This window comes from Pongo pygmaeus, chromosome 13 (genome assembly GCF_028885625.2).
Source record: "Pongo pygmaeus isolate AG05252 chromosome 13, NHGRI_mPonPyg2-v2.0_pri, whole genome shotgun sequence".
Taxonomy (NCBI): domain Eukaryota; kingdom Metazoa; phylum Chordata; class Mammalia; order Primates; family Hominidae; genus Pongo; species Pongo pygmaeus.
The window spans coordinates 17,970,428-17,988,948 of record NC_072386.2 but is presented as its reverse complement, the minus strand read 5'-3'; the positions used below and the strand labels follow the sequence as shown (position 1 = coordinate 17,988,948).

At 37.9% G+C, this 18,521-nt stretch overlaps 1 protein-coding gene across 1 annotated transcript in view; it reads right to left on the bottom strand.

Moving 5' to 3' along the window:
- The window catches only part of LOC129044594 (contactin-associated protein-like 3), a 237,117-nt gene that overhangs the window by 113,544 nt on the left and 105,052 nt on the right, over nucleotides 1-18,521 (bottom strand). The window contains 1 exon segment of the mRNA XM_054502601.2: nucleotides 9,588-9,735. Within this exon segment, the coding sequence (XP_054358576.1) occupies nucleotides 9,588-9,735 (148 nt within the window).

Below are 18,521 nucleotides of genomic sequence, written 5' to 3'. Positions count from 1 at the left end.
GACCAGCCTGGGCAACATGGTAAAATTTCTACGAAAAATACAAAAAAATCAGCTGGGTGTAGTGGTGCATGCCTGTGATCTCAGCTACTTAGGAGGCTGAGGTGGGAGAATAGCTTGAACCCAGGAGGCAGAGTTTGCAGTGAGCCAGGACTGCTCCACTGCACTCCAGCCTGGGCAACAGAGACTCCTTCTCAAAAAAACAACAAAAAAACCCACAATTCCAATATGGAAACACGAATATCATTTTCATAGAGTTATAATTTATATTCAATAAATTTAAGGTTACAGTTCAATGAGTTTTAACAAATATATATACCTAGGTTATTGCCAAAAAATCAAGGTGTAGGCAATTTCATATCAACTCACTAATTGCCATTTGTATCAAACATCCAACACTGTCACCCAGACCGAGACCCAGGAAACCAATTAACTACATTCTGTAACTACAGATTAGTTTTGTCAGTTCCAAAATTTCATAAAATTGTATTGTGTATGTATTCTTTTGTGTCTGCGTTCCTTGCTAAGTGTAATGTTTTTGAGATACACACATACTGTTGCATATATCAACAGTCTGTTCTTTCTCATTGCTTGGGGTATTCAACTGTTTGACACTTGTTTATCCATTTACCTGCTGATAGACATTTGAACTGTTTCCGGGTTTAAACTCTTATAAATTAAGCTGCTAGGAACATTCACACATACACCTTTATGTTGCCATATGCATTCATTTCTCCCAGGTAAATACACGGGAGTGGAATTGCTGAGTTATATATTAAATGTATATTTAGCTTAAAAGAATGCCAAATTGTTTTCCAAAGTGATAGTATCATTTTCACATTTCCCACCAGCAATGTATGAGAATTCCATATCTTTGCCAAACACTTGGCGTTTCCACCCTTTTTAATTTTAGCCATTCTGCTAGGTGTATAGTGGTTTCTCATTGTGATTTTATTTCTCTAAAGACTAGTGACGATTCATTTTAATAAAATAATAAGTTAGAATAGATGTACTGGGATTCTGTAGATCAATTCGGGGAGGATGATAAGAATATTGAATCCTGCAATCAATGAATACACAAAGCTTTCCTAGGAAATATTTGCCTTTATTCACTCACATATTTTCTTTCCTTCTGGGCATAATAAGAGGAACTTAGGGAAAACAGGCCTCGGTTCTACATTCTCAGTAAAGGCCTTGATCTCTCTCTTTAATTTTCATGCATGATCTTTCCTCTCTATTTCTTTTCTTTCCTCTCTCTTTTCTCTCTCCCATTCCCTGGTAACGATAGTTGATTGCACAGAGTCTGGAATCCTCTGTGAGGAGGTTCACATTCCAATTCTTCAACTCACTTATTTCTGATGGACATGGATTTACTTTTTCATCTTATTTTGAGTTTCTATTTATTTTACTTTTTTATTAAAAATTTTTCTTTTTTTGAGACAGGGTCTGACTCTGCCACCCAGGCTGGAGTGCAGTGGCATGATCTTGGCTCACTGCAGCCTTGACCTCCCTGGGATCAAGCGATCCTCACACCTCAGCCTACTGAGTAGCTGGGACTACAGGCACCCACCAGCATGTCCAGATAATTTTTGTATTTTTTGTAGAGATGGAGTTTTGCTATGTTGCCCAGGCTGGGCAATCAAGCAATCTGCCTGCCTTGGCCTCCTAAAGTGCTGGGATTACAGGCATGAGCCACTGTGACCAGCTTTATTTATTTTGAAAAAATATGTGTTGAAATTTAATTAGCACTTCAGTGTTTTACAGAAAAATAATTTTCCAAAATATTAAGTAGATTGTATTATAAACACATTATTATAGGAAAAAATTATATACACTTTGTTTACTTCAATACATTTCCCATGGCATTAAAAGAAATGTAGTTATATTTTCAGTTATGACAAGCAAACATTCAGAAGACTACACTTCCTACCAAGGACAAGTAGAAAATATGTATCAAGTAAAGTTTAAATAATCTTCTTGAAAGTTTTAAAGATCTACTAGGACTGCCAGGGTTTGAGAATGTAAAGATCTTAGAAGACAAGCTCAGAACACTCTTTCTGCTTTTACCCTTGAAGCACTGGTCAGCTCCCAAGGAGCAATGGGCAAGAGACAAGGTGGCCAAGCAGAAAGTGACAGGACAGCTATGAGGCTGGGTCACGAAGCAGGGGTCTCTGCAGACTCATCATAATTAGAAGTCAGATGGCAGAATTCAGAGATTTTCAAAAAAACGTTTTGGTAAAGGCCCTCAAATCTCAGTTGGGACTAGTGAAGCATTGTACTCCAGATATAAGATACCAACTAGGCCTCATGGGGACTGAGACGCTGCACTGAGTCAGCTAAATGCTTATTTGAATTAACATCTGTGCCTAACCTAGAAGCCTATCAGAGGCTGTGGTGGGGATTCACTGGGGGATCACTTGGTCTTCTCTAGCCTCTACAAATTTCTGTCCAACATGTCCAGAATTCAGTCAAAATTATCAGACATCAAAACAGAAACAAAAACCAGACAATGGAAAAGATCAAGAGATAATCCAGATATTGAAGTTAACGAAAAATCTTTAAAATAACTGTAATTAATATTTCCAGGAAAATAGAAAGCAAGATAAGGAATTTCACTAGGATACATGAACAGAAATTCCCAAACTGAAAATCGCAATAACTAAAATTAATAGCTCATTGGCATATTCAACAACAGATTGGTCACAGCAGAAGATCTGATTAGTAGCATAGAAGATAAAGCAGTACACAATATCCAGACTGCAGCATAAATAGAAAGAAAGGATGAAAGAGGAGAGGGAGAGAGAGAAGCAGGAGGAGGGAGGAAGAGAGAGACAAAGAAAGAAAATAAGATACAAACATCTCAGACAGATGTAACTGGAGTCTCAGAAAGGAGGAAAGGAAATGCGAGACAGAGGCAATATTGTGAAGAAATAACAGTGAAGAATTACCCAATCTAATAATCAATTCATAGAAAAAGGAAATTTAGTGAAATCCAAAGAGGACAAATTCAATAAAAACTAAAATAGCCACATCAAGGCAAAACTGCTGAAAATCAAAGACAAAGAATAAATTCTCAAAAGTAACCAGAAGAAAAATACACATTTCCCTTATAGGATAAAAATCAATTACCTATTGATTTCTTAATAAATATCATGAAAACAATAGAATGCCATCTTTAAAAGGCCGAAAGAAAATAATTACAGACCGTGTTCTCCAGCAAGCTGAAATAGCCTTCAGAAGTTCATATAAAATAAAGACAATTTTCAAGCAAACAAAAGCTATATGACAATTTATTACCAGTAGAACTGGGCTAAGACAAATATTAAAAGGGGTCTTTCTAGCTGAAAGAATTTGATTCAGAAAGAGCATGAAAATGCAGAGAAAGTAAATATGTGAGTAAATTCAAGTGAATACTGATTGCCAAAAAAATTATATTAAATTTTGTGATTAAAAATATATGTACACATATACACATGTATCTATGAAACTAAAATGTGTCAACATAGCACACACGGTGGGAGGAGTTTAACTAACATAAGTTGTACTTAAATCCTAGTATTGTTTGGAAAGTGATAAAAGTAGTAGCTCGAGTACCTAGGAGAACAAAATTAGAACAGCAAACAATAGTGGAAAAACTGGAAAAATTAAACTTGATTAACCCAAAAGAAGATGAGAGAAAAAGGAGTATAAAACAAGTGAACCAAATATAAAACAGAGAGTAGCATGTCAGCTACAATTTCACATGTATCAGTAATAACATTTAATATAAGTGGACTAAATATACCAACTAAAACTCAATGATTTCCAGATTCAGTTTAAATAATAAAGAAAGAGTCCTTACATATGAAGACAAAAAGTTTGAAAGTAAAGAATGGAAAAAGATATTCCATGAAAACACTAACCAAAAGAAATCTGGTATAGCTATACAGTACTATCATCAGAGAATGCAGACTTACAGGCAGGAGGTATTATTAGAAATAAACAAGGATATTTCATAATTACAAAAAATCAATTTTAAGGAAGATAAAACAATTCCCAATCTATATGCATTTAATGAAACAGCTTCAAAATATGTAAAGCATGTATCTCTTTTCATTTTACTGGAATTCATAGATCAGGCATGCTTATTAATGGTAGACACAAAGGAGGACGGTAGATATACTGTAGAGTTGACTCTGCCTACCGTTAGCCAAAGGAAGTCACTGGCCGGCTCAAAAATCAGGGGGCAGGGAAGCATACGCCACTCACAGGCGCTGGCAAGGGACAGGTGCAGAATTGGTGCCAGTGATGCAAACGAGCACAGCGTGTATATGTAAAAGTGATAGAACAATTAAAGGAACTTTACAGAGGTAGGTAGTTCTAACTTCATTAGAACACCAATGAAGAAATACAAACTTCGACCATCTCAGGAGTTATGAAAATTTCCCATGTCTCAAATTCTAATCAAGGACAGGTAAAATTTTGGAAGGGAGAAAATAAAATTTGCTTCTTTTGTCCAGTCACTATTTGTTTTGTTTTACTGGAAACCTCCACTTGCCGTCTGTTGTTCCTACAGAAACCAGGACAGCACTCAGTTAATCCAGATGAAGCTGCAAATATTCAACTGTATTTGATCTACAAAACTGGCAAATATATGGTTCAACCAATTATAAGTGAAGCTAGAATGATGAATAAGAAAAGGACTGATTGGTAATAGCATAGCTATGTAAGACAGAGTCTGAATGACACATAAAACTATTTGAAGACTAAGTTATAAGAAAATGTAACAGAAAATGCATGAATAAAGAATTACCTGTGACTAATAAAAAATGATTTTCACTTGGGACATTATAAAAAAAATCTTCGTGAAAAGAACATTTTAGAATTCTGTTAATTATCTGGGCTGTGCTCCAAGTATTAAAATTTTAAAAAAGAATCCACAACTCCCAGACCCCCTCCCCCACCAAATTTTCCACCATTAAGGGACAAAAAAAGTGGCGAACCAAGCTCTTCTTGGTTATTTATGAAGTCAACCTTGAATACTAACCTTTTTCTTTTTTCTTCATGAATTATTGCCCATGACTTACAAAGGAATAGAAGCCCAATCTCAGTTTAACAGAAACATGAATCAGACAAAAGCCATGTTTGAGTGTTATCTAATGAAAATACTAAAACACTAGCACGGAGTGGAATGTAAGCCCTTAAAATCTGCACTAGTGGACTGGGAATTAAAGAGATGGAAAGGAGACTAACCACTTGAGAAAACAACAGGTAGAGGACCGTTCTATTTTTTGCATTAATATCAAAGAAAGTGGAGTGATTTAAAGAACTCTGAAATTGAGGATAATTAAAGCTGGCATGATAAAAAGGAGGAAGGCACAGAATCAAAAACTAAATGTTTATATACAATAAAAGGCAGCTTGATGTCGTCTCTCTGAAAGTAGAAAAGGAGCTGCTGCCATCAATAAATATAGCAATATATCAAAACAAGTATCAATATAATGATCCTTTATAAAACCTCGGCAGTTACTACCCATCAAGAACATGGAATTGGTAGTCAGAGGACTGGAGTCCTCTCCCTGTCTCTGGTGATTATTTGTAGCTCCTGCACTGCCGGCCCTTGGTGTGGCTTCTCAGATTGCTCACTTGGAATATCTAGGTGTTAATAACTGCCTTTCTACTACATAAAGATGCATCAAATATCAGATGGAAGAATGGAAACATAACTGTAAAATCTTATATTTGCTATTTTTACTAGAGTTATTACAATTTTTAATACTACACTTTATAACAATATAATCTCCAAGATACCTGCCTTACCTGGATGGCTAGTATAAGAGAGAAATAAATATCTGAAATTTAGATTCATTATTCAGATTTTATTATCATCTGTCAGACTTTTTTTCTGAATTGCTTCATTCATTCATTCACCCAATGCAAAGCTATGGTGCACTTAGTATGTTCCTGGCTCTGTATTAGGTGCTGATGTTACAGCAATGAATGTACCTTACCCTAGTATAGCCTGAAGTCTAATGAGAAAAAAGGAAATTAGGCCTCTAATAAGACAGATACAGATACACTACAAAAAGTGACTATAGCACATGAAGTCATACTATAGGCTTCCTGGGAACTTATAATGAGGAACCAAATGTAGAGTGAGGGCCTAGGAACTGTCATTTAAACTAAGATCCAAAGGAGGAAAAGTAAATAGCCAGTTGAGAACATGGGGAAGGAGCATTTCAAGCAGAGGAGACCACAGGCGTAAAGGCTTTGAGTCAGTAAAAAGCTGGATACAACTGACAGTGGACAGGTAGCAGGTGACGGCAGCAAGAGGTGGCACTGGAGAGTTATTCAGGGACAAGCTCCTTCAGGCCTTGCTGGGAGTCTGGTTGTTATTTTAGGAACAATGGAAAGCCACTGATGGTATTAAACAGGGACGTAATTGTATCAGTTCTGCATTTTTAAAAGGTAACTTGAGTTGCAGTGTGGAGAATATAATGCAGTCAGCTATCAACAGAGACAGGATGACCTAAACTTGGAAGGCAATTTCCATAATCTGTGGGACACCAAGTTTAGATTAAGTCGGTAGTAGAGCTGGAGAGAGATGAAATCACGCAAGGTGTAATTTGGAGGGAAGAATACAGAATTTCGTGACTCGCTAGACATGGATGGCAAGAGAGATAGATGCGTCAAGGACTCATAGGGTTCTGGCCTAAGATTCTGGGAGTTCCCCTTTGTTCTTGAGAGATGCCCTCGAAGGCCTGGACAGGCAGTACAGCATAGGGAATTTATTTTTCTGTCTAAGGCCTCTGGGAAACAATCCTAGTGTCTTGGGTGTGGCTTTAAGCATGTTTCAACAATTGAGTTTGAACAATCCAATGTGCATGCTTTTCCAGGAATCATCCTGATTATTGTGTGGACTAAAAACTGGAAAGGTCAAGACCAGAGACAAATAGCTGATTTACGAGGCTGGTGCTCATTTAGGCTAAACTGGAGGGAGAGAAAGAAATTCAAAACATTTAGGAGATAGAATCAGGTTTCAGTCAATAGGTGGCTGTTGGTATCGTTTTATAAGATGGAAGACAAAGGAAAATGAGCAGATAGACAATTGAGTTTTAAGTGCTCACAGGGCCAGTGAAGAGAGGTTTGTACCAGAGGTTGGAACTCCTCAGAGTAGGTTGCGGATACGTATTTGGAAGTTATCAGCCAGTGTGTAAATGCTACTGAAAACTCATGGAAGTGGATAAAAGCTCAGAGAGAGCTTGGGAGCAGGATAAAAGACCTAGAACCAATCTGTGGATAATGTTAGCCTTTAAGGAGTGGCAAGAAGAGTAGCATGCAAAGGTGGATGGAAAACCAGGAGAATACAGCTGTCAAGAAGGGCCCGAGGCCATCTGTGCTCATGGCTTTATTCTGCAGTTGAGCAGCAACTCTGGGAGAACCTACAACCTATCCCCAGGCTAGAAGTGGAAATAGAGATAAATGCATAGAGTAAGCCAGGAGTCTGTGAAAACACACACAGTTTAAAGGAATAATGAATCTATTATTGTAAATGAAGTGTAGAAAAGCTAATAACACTAGGGCTGGGCAGTTCCAGGTATTCAGGAGGCTGAGGTGGAGGATCGATGGAGCCCAGGGGTGCTCTATGATGATCAGGTGTCTGAACAAATTTTAGCATCAAATGGTGATCTCTCTGAGCGGAGGACCACCAGGTTGCTTAAGGAAGAGTGAACTAGCCCAGCTCCCAAATGAAGCAGGTCAAGACTCCCGTGCTGATCAGCAGTGGGATTGTGCCTGTAGCCACTGCACTCCAGCCTGGGCAACATAGTGAGAACTTGCCTCTTAAAATAAAAAAAGATAAATTGATAAATACATAAATAAATAAATGGGAAGAGATGCTGCATGGCAGGGATATTAAAAGTCATTATAATCAACGTTCTAGAAAACAAGCAGGACAGTGGAAATACAAAGGAAAATACTGAAACTACCATTATTAACATAAGTCATAAAGGATTGTATTACTGTCAACAACAAAAATAAAATCACCATACTTGAACAATTATTCTTCTAAGGAAAAAAAGACAATGTAGATGTCCACTTGTTCTAAAGAATTACTTTTAGTTAGTTAGCAGTGGTCACACATTATCTGTCTGCATGTTCGCGATTTTTTACTAGGAGTCCCTTATGGCCAACAGCATATGTTTACAGAAGTTAACAGTGCCAGCAGATTGCATGGCAGCTGCACCGCCCACCGGCCCTTCCTGGAATCAGGCACCGGGCTTTGATCTTCCTGGTACTAACCTCCAGCCCAAGGAACTGGAGTAATATCTCTTCATGAAGGAACATCAAGCTAATGGCAAATCGCCATCAAAGAGCATGTTCCACTTTGAAGTCAGTAAATCTGAAGTTGTTTCAGAGTAATGAGAGGAGAAGGTAATTTCACAGCATCAAAGAGAGATTCTAAATATCAGACATCTTAGCCATTGAAACAGAGAGCACAGTTATAGGTCCCAGAAAACACAGGGATGGAAGGAGATGAACAATAAGAGGACGGAAAAAGACTGTTCGTAAAGCAACACCATTATATTTAGCCCCATAGAAATGTAAACACTAAAAAACAGAGGCAGAGTTAGGAAATGAACTAGGTTGTACAGGGGTTAAGTAATAAAATGGAAATAATAGTATCCGAGACATTAAGTGCTACATGAATGACAGACATTGTTATCATGCTTTAGAAAATTAATATTCTGCAGGGCTAAAGCTGTGAGTAGGCAGAGAATGGGAGTGACTGTGTGTAAATAGTGTGATATGAACATCCGGCCGGACCCAAATTGAAGCCACTTAAGACATTTCCATCCAGGCTGCTCTTTGACTTGTTCTCCAGTTTTATACAGGAGTATTTTTAAATTTTACTCCATTTTGACAATAATTTAAAACATTTTTGTGATAATGTAAAGAAAGAATACAAGTATGTTCTAGATCATCAAGTGGCAACTGTGTCACTGAGTACCACCAAATAATTTCACGGTCGGCTTTTTGTTTGTGTTATATTCATGTCGGCCCCATCCTTTCCACTTTTATAACAAGGAACAGGTGAGAAAAGAGGCTGACTAAACACAGGTTCCCACCAAGTAAAGATCAAGTGAGGCGACAGCACGGTGTGCAAAAGAGGACGTTAGCAGAGAAAAACACAGAGAACCAAGAGATTGCGAGAAATCACGCCCTGTCCCCAGCACCGCTCCTGCTTTCCCAGACAGCGTGTCATCTCAGCTTCAGAAAAACAGCATCATCTGTTGTTAGTTTGAATTGTATTCGTTTCATTACAAGCCTACCATACTGCAAGTACTTTGCTAAACTCTGGGAATCTAAAGACAGGTAAGTTTCAGTTCAGGTCCACCACTAAATTCAACTACAAAAGACAGTAGCTACAGTCCATATTGTCACGGGGAGACACTAGAGCGTTTCCATAAAAACAGTTCTGCTTGCCCAGCTATTTAAAAAGACAGAAAAAGTCAAGTTCAACATTTCGTGCCGCCATTGGCTTTTACAGTTTGGCTTTGACAGAATCTCATGCTGACCTTGATTTCACACAGGGAATAAAGGCCACTTACTATATGCACATCCGTACACTTCGATCCGCATCCCAATCCTGCCCCTGGGGTTCCAGGCTAAAGGGAGAAAGCGCAGGAACCTGGCTTCAAAGGGAGGCTGGAGTCTGTAGTGCACCACACTGTCTGCATTTGTGTTTCCTGGAAAACCCTAAGAGAAAACAGAGAAAGGGATCAATGTATCTGCAGGACGTACCATCTTCATGTCGTCACCTCTCATGGCAATGAGCAATGTATGCTCGCTTTGCTAATATGCAAAAAGCTGCTGTTTTAAAGGAAACACTGCTAATGGTTAACAAGGATGTGACAACCTCTCCAGTCCGTGAATTCGTCACCATTGTCTACGTTTTCTTTATTTACAAGGTAGTTTAAATTTCATCCACATCATTAAAATGACTATAAACATGGCAACTTCTATGAAGTTCACTTTTCTAAAATGCTATCCCACAGATTCCCCCCTAATCAAGTGGTAAAGATGCTCACAAAAAGCCACATCACATGGCAGGGCAATCAAGCACCATGGTAACATGCAAAGGATCTGCAGTGAGAATCCTGGATTCTGCAATTAGAGAGTTGGAAGGGACCTAGACATGATTCCAGCCCCACACCCTTAATCTATAAACGAGAAACTACAGTCTAGGAAGAAGAAAGGACACTCTGGAGGTAGGACAGCTATCATAGAGTGTGGGCAGGACTACATCTGGCTTTTATTTCAATGGCAGCATTGATTCCATGTTATCAGGCTGAATCCACTTCACAGCGAACACAGCTCCATGCACCTGTGGCCTGCTTCCTGGGGGTGTCAAGAGGAGCACACTGCCACTCTCTGCTCCAGGGCAAAGGGGCTTTCACTCTTCACTCCATCTTGCTATCTGAACATTGGGAACGATCAGAGTGCAAGCAAACAAAGTTGTTTTAGATATTTTTTCATTGTTTTCAGATTTTTAAGAATATGGCATGTGTGAGAACAAGGAAAGGGTTAATGATTTTTTGCACTAGAAGTGCTATCACCTAACATGACTGGGGCACATAGTTAATATCTATGTATGGCACAGGCCAGCAGTTAGTTCAACCAAGAATGAAGAATGTTTCCTGCCTAATTATTTTGCTTTACTAAAGGATGTACCAGGCTTAGGGCCAGCGCGTTGGCTCACGCCTGTAATCCCAGCACTTTGGGAGGCCAAGTCGGACAGATCACGAGGTCAGGAGATCGAGATCATCCTGGCTAACACGGTGAAACCCTGTCTCTACTAAAAATACAAAAAAATTAGCCAGGCATGGTGGTGGGCCCCTGTAGTCCCAGCTACTCAGGAGCCTGAGGCAGGAGAATGGTGTGAACCTGGGAGGTGGAGCTTGCAGTGAGCCGAGATCGTGCCACTGCACTCCAGCCTGGGCAACAGAGCTAGACTCCGTCACAACAACAACAACAACAACAACAACAAAAAGAATGTACCAGGCTTAACAACAAAACAGAGAGAATAAAGATCAGCCTGCCTCATATCCGACCACCAATGGGTGTCCCTGGGTATAAACACATGGAAATAAAAATATAGGAAATGCCTTAGTGAATGTGGTCAATTTTAAATGCTAGTGTAGATGTCAGACTTGGTAACAGTTTGTCTATTGCTAATTCATGCCAATTCCAAGATAATCATTTCACTTTTTTTTTTTTTTTTTTTTTCCTGAGACAGGGTCTCACTTTGTCTTCCAGGCTGGAATGCAGTGGTGCGATCTAGACTCACTGCAACCTCTGCCTCCCAGATTCAAGCAATTCTCCTGCCTCAGCCTGCCCAGTAGCTGGCATTCCAGGAGCATGCCACCACACCTGGCTAATTTTTGTATTTTTAGTAGAGACGGGGTTTCGCCGTGTTGGCCAGGCTGGTTTCGAACTCCCAGCCTCAAGTAATTTGCCCACCTGGGCCTCCCAAAATGCTAGGATTACAGTCATTAAGCCACCATGCCCAGCCAGAGATAATCATTTCACTCTTGTTCCAACTAAAGGGTCACGTACATCGACATTTTTTGAGTTAACAATCGCTATACCAACTTCAGGTAAATATTTGCACAACCTCTGCACTCACAACCTTCTGTCTGGACAGCCCAGGCTGACCTATATAAAAGAAGCCATATCCCAGCTCCACCACCTCAAACCCTGCTACTCTCTGCTGCAAGCTGCAGTTTCTTCATCTGTAAAACTGATCTTGAAGGGCCAGAGTACTAACTGAGATAACACCTGGAAATCAACCAGCCCACCACCTGCGTGGAGGTGGCTGCTGTGATTGTGACCCAGGTTGGTCATTGTTGGCATGGTTGGTAGAGATGGTTGATCCATCCTTTTATTTTGGTTCTAATTTGGGTTTAATATCTAAGACATCCAGCCAAGCTAATACAGGAACATCAGATCCTATGAGCATTTTGACTCCAATGTTAAAATTCAGTTGCAGAATTAAAATCATATTTTTCTGTAGCTGAATAAACTTTGTAAACCTCAGTAAAAACAATACAGTAAAAACAATACAATAAAAACCTTTCAAAGGAACCCTACCAAAACAGAATTTTTTCACCTTTATCTGCCAAATGTTACTTCTTTCTCAATTTGTTTCAAAGCGTAAACTCTGGAAAATATACTTGAGTGATGTGATAATAGGCTCATGTAGCAAAATAAAATTTAATGTCAATTTTTGCTTAATTAAATAGATTAACATTTAAGAAACTTTAAATAGACATTACCTAATAGTTTGTGAATAAGGCAGACGAGAAACATACTCTTTGCAACTTCAGAGATATCAATAAAAAATCAAACATTTATTACATATGACTAAAATATATTTAAAAGTTTATATATAATCACATTAACTCATTTGAAATTTCAGTAATCACATTATTGTCTTATATAGAATTATAACCAGCTTCATGGGATACCAACCAAATGAACCATTGTTCTTTAAAGATATAGAAATTAAAGAGAATACATTTTGGGCAGGAAAGATTTATACCAGCATTTCACTGTCATAACATTCAGGGCTTATTATTGAAATAACCTTATCTATAACAGTAAAATAATGTGTGTCTTAAAAATATGCAGTGTAGTCTCTTAATCATTATATTCAAAGTTTGCTTTGAGAGTTTGCAGAGCAGACACGAGTTCATACGTGAGCACGTGACCACCATGGACAGAAACAATGGCGAACACAAAGACCTATTCCTGCTTTGTTTTATTAAGGTGGAAAAACGAACCTTCTAGAAGGATAAGCCAGCTTTTATAGAAATATGCAGCCTTCAACAATTCTGCAGAGGCTTACGTCTTCATTTTAGACATAAATAGCAAAAGTTACAGCTCTGTGGAGAGTGAGGGTATAGAGAATAGTTTTCGGAAGCCATAGTCCTTCGAATTCTTTTCTGTCTTAGCAGGCATGTGACCTTGGGAGAAATCATCATCTTTCTTCGTAAAGTAGAAAAATCGTATCCATCTGGCAATCTTGGTAAGAATTAAACTAGTTAATACCTGCACGTTGCGCACATGTACCATAGAGCCTAAAGTATAATAAGAATAAGAATAAGAATAAAAAAAAGAAAAAAAAAAGACATCCATAAAAAAAAAACTAGTTAATATATACAATGTATTTGTAAGGTTATAAATCATTTATTTTTTACAGCATTCCTCTGCAATTTGTGTGTGTGTGTGTGTGGTGTGTTCATGCATAAAAGCTCCATCTTATTCAAAGACAGTCACTTAAGTTTGATGTGGATTCTCTGTCTTTGAGGGCATTCTAGCTAAGTATTACACTAAGTAATCAAAAACGAGTATTTTCAGATAAAATGATCAGTTTCCATAGCATGTTCCTTAGGTATACATGAAAGGGAGTGAAATCTGTGGTTGGAGTCCACTCACACGCTAGAAATATGTTTCATAATAATTTAGGAATTAATGACATTACTGGAAAATTTCCAACACTCTACTTTGATTTTTAGCGGTCACATTAGTTAAATCTAACAGTCACAGTCAGTGATGGTGCTCATGTGATATCCTGGTCTGCAAAATGTTAAGCGCATGGATAGTTGTGGTTGAGTATGAAACACCCAGATTGACGGCCATAAGCAGAAAAAAATCTGTCAATGTAAGACTCATCAACAATTATTTTTAAGAAGACTGTTAGAAATTTGTTATTTTTCCAAATTTGTCATTTTGTCATTTCTGTTTCAGAGGATTTTTATCATCAAATCTTTATTTTAAATTACAAGATACTGAAATGAGTCTCTGAATTTTAAAATAAGCATTAAATCTCTACTATGCATAGGGCCACCACTGTCCTATGCAACTTCACACATCAATTCAGTTAGTCCTCACAAAGATGTTAGAAAAGCTTGTCTAAAAGAAATAGATTCTTCAGCAGCTTCAGTTTATTATTAGTTTCCCAAACACTCAAACATACTATGAGAGATTCTTATTTTAATATGCTGTTATTATTTTAAGCTGTGTGTGGGGTAAGAAAGTGCCCGTGAGTCCTTGAGTTCTAATTCTGTTTCCTTAATTGCCAGACTATGCTGATATTGGATACAAATTTTAGTGCTTGTAATCTCAGCTTCTTTATGAGTAACATGGGAATAATACTAACTGCTCTGCCCAATTATAGCTTGTTGGAAGATGTTTCTGTAGGTGACTTGAAAATTCTAAGGAACTATACAAATGAAAGATATTGTTAAGCTGCTCCCTGTAATGCCTGTTAACAAGATTATTTGATTAAGACACTTTGTTAATTATAAGTGTTATATGAAGAAATTGTATTAATTCTAAGTACAGAGCATTAATAATATAATTACCATGACATATGCCTTGATGATTTTATGAAGCAATTAAAATGTTTCTATAGACTATTAAAAATTAGCATATTATTTTTATCACCTTAGTATGACTAGTACAATTATATTTATGCAGAGTTAATCAGTAAAAAGCAAAACGAAAGATATAAAACAATATTATATGTAAGTGTAAATATGTGTGAAAAAAAGAATTATAATTTTTAAAAGCATATGTACAAATAAAATGTATTGGACTGGGGAAATATGAATCATGTATAAAAAAATATGATTAATGAATGAATGAACACCAAGGCAAGAGCAGGGCCTTATGCAGACCAGACCGATCATTCCTTAATGATTCCTCACTGAGGAAGGTGACTCATGGAAACCTTGGCATCTGATGTCTAAATACAATAAATAAACAAAAAAGGGCTCCAGCATGTGGACCCAGTGCCTGCTGAAGAGCTGTTAACCCTCTGCTGCTGCCCCCTCAACCTCCTCTGTTCTCAGGATGCCCATGGGTGAAGAAGGGACTCCTGGCAGGTGGGACCAGGGGCTGCCACAGAGCCCTCCCAAGGCCACAGACAGGACTGTGAGGCCACGGCTCCAGCAGGATGCTGGCTCCTGCGACTGTCAAAGACTTCAGCTCAGTTCAGGAGTTTCCTGTAAGTGATACATCATATGATGAACACAGGCTGAAAAGCTGGGGAGACCTGGGTCTGAGGCCAAGTCCCAACATATACTGGTGCTGTGACTATGGGCAAGATACTCAACCACGCAGAGCCTTCTCCTCTGAACACTGGGGAGAATGATGATCCGGACTCACAAGACTCTCACATATCTCTAAAGCTCTTAGCATAGGACTAGCATACGGTAAATAATCAATTAGTAGGAAACACTACTTATTATTATCTGTTAATACTAAGTGATATTTCCTCTTACTCATTCTCACAATGCTACTCTTTGAAAGCAAGGATGAATCTATGGACCTTTTCCTTTGATTCTCAGCTGGAATCAGCTTAATCTCTTAGGTCTGCATCCCCTCACTAGCAGATGACATTAGGCAAGGATGATACTGCTTTTGTCCCTGTTATTTTCAGAAGATTACAGATAATGGTGTAACATGCAAAACTGCTTCTTATTTAAATTAGTATCGATAACTGCCTATGTGAATAGTTGTACTTAATTATTTTAAAGTGCTCATGAATGCATTATTAATATTTTACTAACCATTAGAATACAATGTTTATCAACACAAAATGAGAAAAGTGTGACTTTGCCTTATTCTAGCATTATTAAATGAACTGAAGTAGGAATTAAGAAATGTGGGTGATAGTTCCAGCTTTTTCATTAATTAGCTGTGAGAGCCATGGTATGTCACCTGAGGCTTCAGTTTAGCTAGAAAGCACGCTACAAAGTACTATGGGGCCAGGCACGGTGGCTCATGCCTGTAATCCCAGTACTTTGGGAGGCTGAGGCAGGTGGATCACCTGAGGTCAGCAGTTTGAGACCAGCCTGACCAATATGGTGAAACCCCATCTCTACTTCAAAAAAACACACAAAAATTAGCCTAGCATGGTGGCATGCCCCTGTAGTCCTAGCTACTCAGGAGGCTGAGGCAGGAGAATCACTTGAACCTGGGAGGTGGAGGTTGCAGTGAGCCGAGATTGCACCACTGCACTCCAGCCTGGGTGACAGAGTGAGACTCTATCTCACACACACACACACACAAAAAAAAAGTACTATGGAATCTAAAGTTTTCTCTAGCACTAAAAAAGCATGGCCTGAAATAGTTAATTTATATTCGGGTCAAGACAGAAATAAATGTTAGAAAATAAATGAATAATCAATGACAGCAAGAGTACCTTATTGAAAAAAATGTATGTGTATATGCACTTATGCATATCTTTAATTAATTAAATATACACAATCATTGAAAAATGAAACACTGCAAATACATTTGTATGTTTGATACTTGAGCATCCTATCATTTTTTAAAATAAAAATGAATTAATTTACCATATTTGAGTAAGTCAAAAAGAGAAAAACAAAGTGTAGTGCATGTTTAAAAAAGACAAATGTTTCCTTGTGTTTGCTCACTACTGGTAACTTTGAGGAAATGATCATTCAGAAACACAAAGCAATCCAAAATATGAATCAACTTAAATGTAATTTTTAAAATAATTCAGATAATGAGGAGAGCAGAACTAGCCACTTAGCTCTCTGTATATAGTGCATATAACTAAATATATCACAACTTAACAGGCGTTCTTTCTGAGATATTGCTATTGACTTTAAATGATCACATTAGTTAAATGTTAAAATACCTTTTCAAAAAGCAGGCAATTCATCTAACTTGTCATTTGACTTGGATCTGGGACAAATTTCCGGTGTGAGATCGATCAGCATGTCTTCTTGCTCTCAGATTTCCTTATTATAATTATAAACCTTGTGCTTTATAAAAGTTCAGGGTATTATGCTGGTGCCATCTCTGGTTTCTCAGAGACTTTCAACAACCAGCCTCATTCTGAGACATGATAGGCATTGTTGCAAAATCAGGAATTCTTCAAGGAATATAAATGTCTGCTGTGTTGAATTTTATGCTAGGTTCTCCAAGATCTGCACCTTTAACCCTCCCAGTATTTACCAGTGTTTAACACACAGTTGGTCTCAGGCAAATGCTGGTGCATTGACTTGATTTTTAGAGATAGTCTTCCTAATGCTATATTCTATCCAGTCTCTCTAAACCCAGCTCCTTGTTCTGCTGTGAGGAGCAGCACCTGTCTTCCTCTGCCTGGGTGACTCAGAGATGCCCACTCCATCTTCATCTCTGGACTCACCACAAGTAATTACTTAGTACTTCCCACCAACTGCAGAGCAATTTACTTAATTGGAATGTTTTCACACTTTTTCATCCCTGATAATAAACCTGCACAGATGAAAAAATTAGCTAGGGAATCACTATTATTAAATCAGTGATCTAAGTGCTTTTGTTATTCTAACTGAAAATTGCAATCATTTGTTTGTTTGACATATTTACCATCTGACCGTCAGACAGATTCACTTATTTTGTCCATTTTAACTATGACCAAATATATATTTTTTCACATAAGAATCTGTGAGCATTAAACTGGATGATCCATATGACCTTATCCCTGAATATTAGATATTGGATATGCACATACAAATGGTTATGATTGTTATGATTAGTGTGCTATCATGGAAAATAGTTCATAGTCTTGATAGTCTGAGAATTGCTATGATAATAGTTTCAAAAACATTTAGGATACTTGTTCCCTATTTTTAATTTTAGTTTTTAGCAACAAAATCATTTGAAAAGCAAACAAAATTATTTCACCATATTTTTACACTTGTAATCATGTATAATATGTTCTAAGAAAAAGCCATCTCTACCTATAAAATACTGCATAAGATGCAATTGTATATTCCTGTGTGTCTCTCACACAAGATCCATCAATGAACAATATTGCCAGCATTGGGAATAAGAATACTGAATGAATCAGGCCTAGGTTGAGTATTTTCTGTGACTATGAGGCAGTCACATCCTCCTATTTGGTTAGGATCTACAAACAGAGTAACTAGACTCAAAAGGTGCCATCTGCCTAGAATAATATTAGTATGAGACAATAAGACTTGCTTGTAGCTTATCCAGCAGTGCGCTAGAAATTTTCTGTCTATGAATTTGTAAAACAGCAGCAACAACATGAGGTACATGGAAGTTCAATGTCCTAGGGTCAAAGCTGAGCTCTGAAACCGCCTTTGCACAAATTCTAACAGTGAAATTGAAACTGCCTTTGCACAAATTCTAACAGTGACAAAATTATGGCAATGGGGAGACCTGATCTAGTTAACCCCCTTCTTGCCCTTGACCTTCAAGTTGCTCTTAATCATTCCTGGGCTTAGGCAAGCCAACCGTGGGAGACATCTAGTTTATAGTTTAAATGATAATAGCCCTTCCCCAAAACTAAAGCTAATGAGAGACCACCAGGCTAGGAGAATAGAGGAGCCTAAATTCTGCTAAAATACAGACGTAAATGATTGCTAGCCATTTGTCCAGAGGTCACGAGATATGCAACTTCCTCATGAATTCCAGCAGATAACATCAGAATCTAAGAT